The 11,228-nt window shown below is 40.3% G+C and overlaps 1 protein-coding gene across 1 annotated transcript; it reads right to left on the bottom strand.

Annotated features, from left to right (window-relative positions):
* Window positions 1–232: 232 nt before the first annotated feature.
* On the bottom strand, window positions 233–9,526 carry LOC115466738 (keratin, type II cytoskeletal 5-like). The gene is made up of 9 exons (XM_030198203.1): window positions 8,957–9,526; window positions 7,968–8,188; window positions 5,070–5,130; window positions 4,860–4,955; window positions 3,528–3,692; window positions 2,899–3,024; window positions 2,105–2,325; window positions 1,855–1,889; window positions 233–1,737 (listed from the first exon to the last, which is right to left on the bottom strand). Exons 1-9 carry the CDS (start codon window positions 9,416–9,418, stop codon window positions 1,523–1,525), a joined length of 1,602 nt encoding a protein of 533 aa, XP_030054063.1. The 5' UTR covers window positions 9,419–9,526; the 3' UTR covers window positions 233–1,522.
* Window positions 9,527–11,228: the final 1,702 nt, after the last annotated feature.

The following is an 11,228-nucleotide window of genomic DNA, read 5'->3' as shown; positions in this document are numbered from 1 at the left end:
CACATTTTCAATAATGAGGGACAGGCAAGCTCTGTAGGACTCCAAGGAACCTAGTGACTGTAAACACAATATTGAAGCACCACCCACCACTGGCAGCTTAGAGGGAACAATGCAGCTGACCTCTTGAGTGTTATATTATTAAATGAAAGCACATATTCCTCAGGTTTCCAATAACAATTATTTTTAAATAAATCAACATGTGAATCATTTTGCAAATAAATCACAAAAGCAATTTTATGGGCTGCAATTTATTGAAACACAACACATCACCTCCCCCCAAAGAAAAAGGATTAAAATTATGAGAAATCCAAAAGGCAGGTAATAACAACACCATGCAATGAACACTGTAAGATGGTTTTGCAATAATTTCATTGCTTCCCTACTTTTACAAAAGAAGCCGCTGCCAAATCGGTATTATACATCTATTGTATTGTTTAAGTTTCCGAAGAACTGTTTACATTGGCTTCCCACCACCAAATATGGGTGAATATGATTCACTGAGATCTGTTATTTGTAATTCCTAAATTGGTTGCCTCTTTTGTAGTTACACCCATACATTCATAATTGAGTAAAACAATCTGCAACAAGATTCCACCAGCAAAATTCCATCAATTCTTTTTCGGCAGTACTGATGGGCTCTTTCTAGGCAATGATGTTGTTGATTTAGTTAACAGAGACTGAAACAGTTCCTTCTTCAGGCACAAAAGTCAACTAATTAAAGAATGCTGCCACAGATACAGACATGAAACAGGAGAACTGTAGACCTTCAATTAGGGGTATCCACTGACTCCATGACATTAAGGACAGTCTCTGTCTGTTCTAGTTTTGCACTCCCCAGCAACCATGCACAAAAAAAAATCAGGAACAACAAACAAATCAGTGGAGGCAACTAAAAAAAACTGTATCAGCCTGTCCAGTAGACATGGAATCAATTGATAACCCTAGCATTAATGAGGGTACATTTCAACAAAAAAGTATATCACTAAAGGGGCATCTCTGGAATGTTTGTTTCACTCAGAACTGGTCTTTTAAAACTGAATCTGCAGTTCAGATAGAATTACATATGATGTAACTGGACAAAATCTAGGGAAAAATCCAGAAAGGTTAAGGGAAAAGCTTTAGGAAACTATACTAATTGCCTACTGACAGCTGCAGAAGCCATCCTAAAAAGCTGGCACAAAGCTAACAATCCCTATTACTGCTCAAAGTTAACCTTCTATTCATTCATCCACCCAAGATCAGCATTAATGGGATTTGCATGTAGAACTCTTGGCTTGGTGTTATTTTCCTATAAGATTTAAACAGAAAGTAGTTCCACGTATCAAACGCCTCTATTATTTTAATGCTGTATAAATGATAATTGTTTTTGTTGCTGGAAGGTGTCTAAGGAAAGTCTGAGCAGCAAAGGTATTTGTTTATTTCTCTCATTAATTTCATGCAAGTATATATGGCTTGGTGCTGCTGTCAGTAGCCAATCTAAAATGTTCTTAGTTCTGGTGCTAACAGTGTTGGCAATGGAAGATTAGTATCGTTTGCTGGAGGACTGCGAGGAATATGTTGTTTTCTTCACAATGGAAGTACCACCTCTTCCACTTCCAGAACTGAAACCACCTCCGTAGGACCCATAGGACCCTCCACCAATGCCACCACTGATACTGCCTCCGATGCCGCTTCCGATGCCACTTCCGATGCTACCTCCAATACCACCCCTACTTCCGGAGCTACTGCTGACTACAGCTGTAAGAAAAGCACATGATTATACTATACCCAACAGTAGTGGTCCTTGCATTCAACCAATCACAAACAGCATGCAATATTTCTCACAATAAGAATTAAAAAACTTGAGCCACTTACAAATGCTCACTGCACTACCATGCTCTCCAGACATCCTGCAAGAAAAAATAAAAATCATGAGAATCTCCAAGTAAATTGTTTTATTCAGAACCTATAGATCCCAGGAGGACTAACACCTCTACCAACAGACAAGGTCAGCAGCCTAGAGACATGTTATTCCAGTGTTACAGTACTGAATCTTTGAGATATCCTGATGTTGCTAGCTCACATTTTAGGCAAATTATTTTATGCAATAGTGCTTTTCACCCACCTGCATTCCTCTCCTTCCAGCAGCTTTTTGTAGGTGGCGATCTCAACATCCAGGGCCAGTTTGACGTTCAGTAGCTCTTGGTATTCCCGCAGCTGACGTGCCATGTCTTCCTTGGCCTTCTGTAGAGCAGTCTCGAGGTCACTCAGTTTCTTTCTGGCATCTTTGAGAGCCAGCTCACCACGTTCCTCAGCCTCTGAAACGGCAGCTTGCAGACTGGCAATCTGTAAACAAATAAAAAGGTATGAATTGCAGTGATATGATGAGGCATGTTTTTAAAGCACTTAGACTTACAAAGTTCCTTAGTAATCTGTGGAACTTTGTAAGCCTAAGTGCTTTGAAAATGAGCCCTGATGTTTCTTAATTTCTAGTGGGGAACTTCTGATTCATTCCCATTTTTCCACATCAACCTCAATGCATTATATTATTTGCACTTTCTGCATCTTCCATTTGCAATCAACACTACAAGTATCACAGTACATCTGGACAAGGATATCTGAAAAGCCAGGACTAATCAAATATCTCACTCAAAAAAAAAAAAGGTTATAACACATCCCTAGAATGGATATTACCTGCTCAATAAGTTTAGATAATTCCAATCACATTTTTATTATAGTTGTAATGGATTGTTAATGCTACAAATCTTTACTCTCTCTTCAGCATCTTCTTTACATTATTAGGAATAAAGCACTAACTGAAATCAGGTATCATATCAAAAATGTTGAAAACTATGATACATGAATCTACAGGGAGTTGTACCAGAAATCTGCCCATGTGGTTACAAGATTCACTTTTACCTGTTTTTTCAAAATTTCAATTTCTGACTTCAGTCTCTGCATCATGCGGGTCAATTCTGAGATCTGAGTCTTGGTGCTACGCAGGTCATCACCGTGTCTCCCAGCAGTAACCTGCAACTCCTCATACTAACATCACACCACAAAAGAAAACCAAACATTAGACAGTATGCTACCTTATGAACCACTGAAGTGAACTCTTTCAGCTAGGAATACTTTTATCTTCAAACAGAGGTACTAAGCTTGTTATCCATATAATACCTATTTATATAGCCCCATCAGTATTTTTATTTGGGGGTCGATATTCAAAGCAATTCAAGCATATCTTATAATGAATCAAATTCTACTAAATCAAAAGCCAAGCTTAAATCCAAAACAATCATCAGTATAGGTTTATCAAGAGTAGGAGTAGTAAACACAATCTTACACTGCATTAAGCAGAGATTCAGGTTCACTTCCTTCTTTAAACCCTGCTTGTCCCTCATCAAGGGCTTTACTATCTTCTAAAAAGGAACCAACCTTGGTGACTACCTCTTTCTCAACCAATTTGGCCAGTTAAATATTAAGAATATAGCTTTGCATGAAATGATCTGTTTAGATGCCATGCCCCTGGAGCTGTGTGATTCCCTTACCTTACTTTGGTACCATGACTCAGCTTCAGCTCGGCTTCTGTTGGCTATTTCTTCATACTGAGCCTTGACCTCAGCAATGATGCTGTCTAAGTTCAAGTCTCGGTTGTTGTCCATGGATAGAATGACAGAGGTGTCAGAAACCTGTGTCTGCATCTGGGATAGTTCCTGCAAGTTAGACAAATCCACCCACATCAAGGTCAGTCACAAATGATTGATTAGTATTTGTCCTGATCTGCCGTACTGGAGTTCAGGTGTTCTCTATCGTGCTCACTGTTGCTTAAACAATGAAAGAGAGATTTGCAAGACAATCCATGAGAAAGGTGGTAGAAAATGAAAACAATGAGCATTAGAATAGACTTGAGTCTTATCCCTAGAACGTACTACCCTAAAATGTGAATGTGTGTGGGGGGTGGGGGGGGGGGGGGATCGGCACCTAGGAACATATCCTACAACTATTTCATAAGAGCAATATATTCACCTAGGTGCACTTCTAAACTTGCCTCTAAGGCAGTGTAACCACCCAATTTGGACTCAGGCCCACCCACAATTGTAGCCTCTTGCTGTGGTTAGCAGGGATCCCCAAGCCCCACCAGCTGAAGCTTTCGTCCTCCTTGGGCAGCCAGCGCTCTTCCAATTGGCAGCTGTCAGCACTTGCTTCAAGCTGACGTCAACACTGGCCCCTCTGCACATGCTCAGTTTTCACATATGCACAAGCACTGAGCATGCAGCCTGTCGCCAGTGACATCAGCTCAAGGCAAGTGCTGCTGGCTGCCATTTGGAAGAGCTGTCCATGGAGGAAATCTTCCACTGGCAGTGACTGGTGATACTCGCTAGCTCAGGAATTTAATATTTTGGGTTGGTGGGTGGATGGAAAGGGGTGGAGAGTGGAGCTGGGTTTGGGGGATGAATTCCATGCCCACCCACATTGGGCTAAGGTCCATCCAAAATCAGCCATCTGTCTATGCCCCCACTTCATGTGCGTATATACCAATAAGAACGGATCAATATCATCTTGACTATTTTCACACTGTGGTATGAGGAGAAACAACAGTGTACCTGAGCAAGTACTCTGGGGACCAAAGATTACTAAAGCCTCACAGGGAGGAACCGCACCCAAATGACATATGTGCATCATCAAATAAGATACACAAAAGAAAGATGAACTAGCAAAACCCCCAGAGTTAACCTCCACTGTATGATTGTAATCTCTTACAACTATTGTGAGAATTTTAAGTTCGGGATTCCTTTGCTAGCTCTGTTCAATTGCCACGTGTCTGCTGAGCTGATAGGTCTTTTCTACCCTCTCATCCAGCTACAGTGATTGTCCCTTACCGCTTCATAGAGGGCTCTTAGGAAGTTGATCTCATCAACCAAACTATCCACCTTTGACTGCAAGTCCACCTTCTTCATGTAGGCAGCATCCACATCCTGAATGAAGAAACATTAGAGACTGCATGAGATATAGGTTGAGAAAGACTGTTATAGGACTGAATGTCTTCTGTTGGTAATTTTTTTCTTTTTCTTTGTAGCTTTGTCACTCACCTTCTTCAGTACCACAAATTCATTTTCAGTAGCTGTACGCTTGTTAATTTCATCTTCATATCTGTTGGAAGAAATGATAGGGAAGAGCCAGTGATATTTCTCTGCATTGGTAGCAACCTGAATTAACAATATGCTGCTCATTCATGAATCAGAATCAGAAATAAAAGGTTTCTCCTTAAGGGCTGAATTTAATTCTTTGGCCAATGCTCCATAAAATACATCAAATTCTTACATACATATAAATGTATATATACGTACATACAGATATCTATCTATCTATATACACACACACACACACACACACATATATATACATACATACCAGGCAATATTCACCCTGTTGCAGCGGCAGTGTTTTTTAACTGCTGACCACTGTTGGCTGAATTAGACCTAGACACTCACTAACAGCCTGTATCTAGATACCAGCACTGAATATCCGAGTCTTTGACAGCTACTGGAAGTTATCCAGGTATCACTGATATTCAACTGCTCTCCATATAACAAACATTCAAATGCCTACAGACAGATACTAGGATTAACTTTAAATGGGTAAGAAATCTGTTTCATTTATACATGGGTTTTCAGTGGTGGTATATGAAAATGAACCAGGCATGAAAAACTGTATAACTTAAATTGTCAATTTTAAGTTATGCCATCAGATGAATGTATTTGTACCCAACTCTGAAGGAGATGTTTGGGGTGGATTTTGGGCAGAGTGGGGGGTGGAGTCACAATTTGAACTCTCTCTTTATAAAATAAATGTAATTATGCCTATTGTATGTAGGTACACTTACACCAGCTGAGGAGCAGGTGTAAGTTTGATCTGTTATGGATATTGCTTGCCTGCTACTGTTGATTTTATATTTGTATTTTAATTGTATTTTTACATGACTGTATTTGTAAGCCGCTTTGCCACCAAGGTGGTATATAAAATGAATAAATCCAATCCAAATCAGTATTTTCAAAATCCATTTTCCAGACATTTTTCTAAGCTGTTCATCTGCAGTGCGTCCAAATCTCAAGAGCCATGTAGGAAGCGTGTTAAGGGCAAGATTTGGGCATTCCTAAGACTTGGACATTTTTCAACAGTAATGGAACAAAATGAAAATGTCCACGACTAAAACTATGAAGTTTTGAGATAGACCCATTTTAATAATGACTAAGCCACCAAAAAGTGCCCTAAATGACCAGATGACCACTGGAGGAGTAAAGGAATGACCCTCGCTTAAAGGAACAGTACATACCAGGCTTTATGACAGCCTCACATTTTTTATTTTATTTTTGTTACATTTTGTTATAGCCAGTTCCATTAGATCAGCAAGAAGGTCCCTTGAATAGCCTAGTGGTCAGTGCAGTGCACTGCAGAGAAGGTGACCCAGGCCAAGGAGAATTTAGACCTTACCTGCTAATTTGCTTTCCTTTAGTCCCTCCAGACCATTCCATTCTAACTGTTACTTTTGTGGTGGAAAGTGTAAGCCCTCCAAAACCCAACAAAAACTTACTGTACCCACATATAGGTGACAACTGTAGCCACCTACAGTTGGGTACAGTAGGTATTTGTTGGGTTTTGGAGGGCTCAATATACAATATAAGGGAGCAGTGGTGAAACGTGTACCTGAGAGCTTTTAGGTGAAGTCCACTGCAGTGCTCCCTAAGGTGCCCCACTGTTTTGCTGAGATGTATGTGTGGCCAGTCTACTAAAAATGGCTTGATTTTGTACATTTTGGCTTGATTTTTGTACATTTTTCACTTGGACTTTTTTTTTTTTTTTTCGAAAATGGACCAAAAAGATAAATGCACAGAGCACAAAAACATCTAGCAAATGGCCATTTAAAAAAAAAAAAAGATAGACATTATGCTTTTTTTGGAAATCACTATATTCGTTATTTGGATTCTCGTCCAAAGTCAGACTTAGACATCATATCGAAAATGCCCCTCCAAAAGAAGAGCAGCATCACATGAGGTTTTAAATGTGTGCATAGTGGAGCTTATATGTGTAAGCAGCTCTCTTTACAACACCAGATCTCACAAAACCTGATGTCCATGAAGAGCCAATTAACACCCAAGCTCCAAAACTCTATTTGGTGGCTTCTGAGCTAGTTTTAAACACAATTGACCCCCCTCAATCACTCCCTCCAAGTCCAAATTAGCAGTTAGCTGACACTTCTGTTGCAAAATAGGAAATTCATGCATACTTTTCAGGACCAGAATATACCCCTTTCAAAACCATGAGTATTGTTACTTAGACATGTAAAACCATTTGCACTTACAGACTCATTATTCATGCCTCATAATTCTTCTAAAATAACCTCTTTTATGACTGGATATCATATAAATTAAACAGCTAAGAGGTGCTGCCCCCAGAATACCCCTAATCCCACCCCTTTTGGGGCACATAAGTTTGGGTCTAGAAAAAAACATTCAAAATTATCCATTCAGCTGCCTCAGATTTAACACTTATGCAGTCGGTGCTGATAAATGCTTTTGAATATTGATTATATATATAATCGATATTCAAAAGCACTTATCAGCACCGACTGCATAAGTGTTAAATCTGAGGCAGCTGAATGGATAATTTTGAATGTTTTTTTCTAGACCCAAACTTATGTGCCCCAAAAGGGGTGGGATTAGGGGTATTCTGGGGGCAGCACCTCTTAACTGTGTGTATATATATATATATATATACATACACACACACACACACACACACACATATATATATATATATATATATATATATATATATATATATATATATATATACACACACACAGAGGGAGAGAGATTTTATAAAGAGAGAAATGGAATGTGTTAGAGCAATTTTGCATTGAAAGCAACATGACATATATGAATGCATTTTACATTGCTTCTTTTATGACATGTGAGTGTTTTTCCTACTTTTTCTTGAATTCCTCAACAACATCCTGCATGTTCTTCAGTTCTGAGTTCAGCCGGCTTCTGTCATTTGTTATATTGTCCAGTTGCCTCTTTAATTTGTTAATGTAAGCTACAAAGATGGGATCAAGGTTGTTCCTATTGGTGCCCCCTCTTGGACTTTGTTCTTGCAAGAGCGCCCATTTGGTCTCCAGAACCTTATTCTGCTGCTCCAAGAACCTAACCTGAAATTAGGCAGACAGATTAACTTCATATCTATCCAATGGGGTCTTGGTAGCAAGGAATCTATAATAAAGTAATACATGTTGTATGGAGAAGACATTTTTAAAAAGGATTTGGCATATCATGAGAAAGTTCAAGATATCTAGGAAAAGAAACATACAACCCAATGAATTATTGTTCTTGCTCTATTGTGATACACTCAGGGCATCAAAAATGTGCTTCACCTTGCTCCTACTGTATCCATCACTTTTCATTGTTTTGATTGTAACATGTTCCTCCATTTGCATCTGATAACTGTTCCCAAATTCCTCATTCACTTAGTACTTTTAATTGATTGTCATTTGAAAGATTCTAATGTGCTTATAATCAATAATATAATATTTCCACATGTAATATGTGTATTTGCCTATTATGAGAAATCAGAAATAGAATGCCTTTGGCTGTGACTTGAAATATGAGGTGTAATGTAAATCTCCCTGATGACCTCAAATTAGTTGGAGATTTTCCCTAGTCAACTGAAAGAATTACAATCATTGTGCCATCTTGATATGGTCCAGTTCTAAAAAAAAAACTCCTCAGCTACCCTGAATCCTGTCTTGATAACTGTAGTTGTTATCATATGTATTATTAAAATAAATTACAAAATGGCAGTGCCATAGAATGCAAATTGTATAGCCAAAAATTATGTCCTATTGTATTAATGGTAAATCTAATAAATAAGAATGTAACTTCACTGAAATCTCCACAAGTAGATAAAGGTATAAACTCACCTTGTCAATGAAGGAAGCAAATTTGTTGTTGAGAGTCTTGATCTGTTCTCTTTCCTCTTGCCTTATCCTCTGGATAGCTGGATCAATCTCCAGGTTGAGTGGTGCCAAGAGACTCTGGTTGATGGTAACTTCTTGGATACCACCTGGTGGGCAAACTGGAAACCCAGGACTACCACCATATCCACCCCCAATGCCACCCCCAAGTCCACCACTGATTCCACCTGCAAATACACCACCAGCTCCACCACCAAACCCATATCCACTCCTAGCAGAAAAACGACTGCTGCCACCACCACCACCAAGGGAAATTTGTTTGGATCTTCCTAGGTTAATGAGACTTCTGCTGCTATAGCCACTACTGCCCCGTCCAGAGCCTCCATATGATGCCCGAGATACAGAGGATGAACTGAAGCTAACTCTATTAGCATTTCCACATTTACTTTTGCCAATTTGAAAACTCATTGTGGTTTGTATGAAGTACTAAGAAAACTCAGAGAAATTGAAGAGAAGTGGTAAGCTGGGATGGAGTGGAGTGTTAGAAAGAATAAGTCCCTCTGAACTAAGAACTACAGGATTCCCCCTTTTTATTTGTATAGACAGCTGGGTTTGGTTGCGAGGGAGTACATGAAGGATATCATTTTATTGTATTCATGTGTTTGGTATGTTTGGCAGAAACCCATTTTCCTTGACTTGCTAAATACTAACCTACCCTGAAACACACCTATGTATCCACATGAAAGCCTACAAACTTACCTGTTGCCAATGGCCTATGCTTTCTTTACAAGAAAATAGATACCTTTTGCAATGCAGGCAGTGAGTAATCAATGCAGAAAGTGTGAAGATAGATGCTTGCATTGTTAAAACAAGCCAGGAGTTAAAGATAACAACAAACCTACAGATACACAAATTACCACATCACAAAGAAATGTAAGGCAACATCTTCATAGAAGATTGTTTTTTTTAAGACCAAATCACTGCATATGAAGGGTAATTATATAACAGGGTACCCACAATTAGGTGCCTGGAGGGTGTCTGGTAGGATCCTATTCTATAAGGGAAAGTAAGTGCCTATTTTCCTCTGTAGAATAGTAGCTTATCCGAGAATATACATGCCTAGTGGTTAGTGCAGGAAATGACGTCAGAAGAAGGCAGAACACAGCGAAGGGAAGGCTAGAGACGTCGGGAGCGCCGCCTCCTTCACTGACGCTGCGCTGCTGGACCGCCACGGAGGTAAATTTAAAAAGAAAAAAAAGAAAAGGGATGTTGGGGGGAGAGAAGAGGGCGGGCAGTTGAACAATGGGAGCGGGAGAGCAGGGGAGAGACGAGCATGGATGCGAAGGGGGAGAGGAGAAGAGGGCGGACCAGGCCAACTGGGACATGATGGGAGCGGGAGGGCAGAGGAGAGAGGAGTATGGATGTGAGGGGGGGGTCATGGAAGGGAGAGAGGGGAATTGCTGGATAGGGATTAATGGAGGGTGACAGAGGAGCATGGATGGGAAGGGCAGGGCTCAGGGAGAGAGGGGAATTGCTGGATAGGGAATTAGGGATGAATGGAGGGGACAGAGGAGCATGGATGGGAGGGCAGGGCTCAGGGAGAGAGGTGAATTGCTGGAAAGGGATGAATGGAGGGGGCAGGGGACAGAGGAGCATGGATGGGCATGGATTGGGAGGGCAGGGCTCAGGGAGAGAGGGGAATTGCTGGATAGGGATGATTGGAGGGGACAGATGGGCATGGTTGGATATGGATTGCAGGGCAGGGCTCATGGAGAGAGGGGAATTGCTGGATAGGGATGAATGGAGGGGGCAGGGGACAGAGGAGCATGGATGGGCATGGATGGGAGGGCAGGGCTCAGGGAGAGAGGAGAAATTGCTGGACATAGAGGGGAGGGAAGAGAGATGAAGGAGATGAAATGAGGGAAAAGGAAGAGAGGAGAAAAACTGCACATGGATGAAGAAAATAGGCAGAAGCTGAGGACCAGAAATGAAGAAGAAAGGAGGAAAGGAAAGAAATAAATGGAAAGGAAGCCCTGGAAACGGAGTTAAGAGGACAGATAGCAGCAGAATCAGATACTGGACCAGCATGATCAGAAAAAGAAAGTCGCCAGACAACAAAGATAGAAAAAAAATCATTTTATTTTCATTTTAGTGTTTGGAATATGTCCACTTTGAGAATTTACATCTGCTATCTTATTTTGCAATGTATAGCAATTTGTTTCTAAGAATATTGCTGACAATTCCTGTCAGTGTGGCAAGTGGTGAGCGATCATTTTCA

Source organism: Microcaecilia unicolor, chromosome 3 (assembly GCF_901765095.1).
Source record: "Microcaecilia unicolor chromosome 3, aMicUni1.1, whole genome shotgun sequence".
Classification (NCBI taxonomy): Eukaryota; Metazoa; Chordata; class Amphibia; order Gymnophiona; family Siphonopidae; genus Microcaecilia; species Microcaecilia unicolor.
This window is presented reverse-complemented; position numbering and strand designations above follow the sequence as displayed.

Bases quoted from the DNA above. Each gene is read 5' to 3' on its own strand.
- LOC115466738 (XM_030198203.1), bottom strand. From the start codon at position 9,418: ATGAGTTTTCAAATTGGCAAAAGTAAATGTGGAAATGCTAATAGAGTT. The intron at 3,693-4,859 runs GTAAGGGACAAT...TCTAACTTGCAG, and splicing joins TAAGAGCCCTCTATGAAGCG to GAACTATCCCAGATGCAGAC. The intron at 1,738-1,854 runs GTAAGTGGCTCA...CTTTTCTTACAG, and splicing joins TGGTAGTGCAGTGAGCATTT to CTGTAGTCAGCAGTAGCTCC.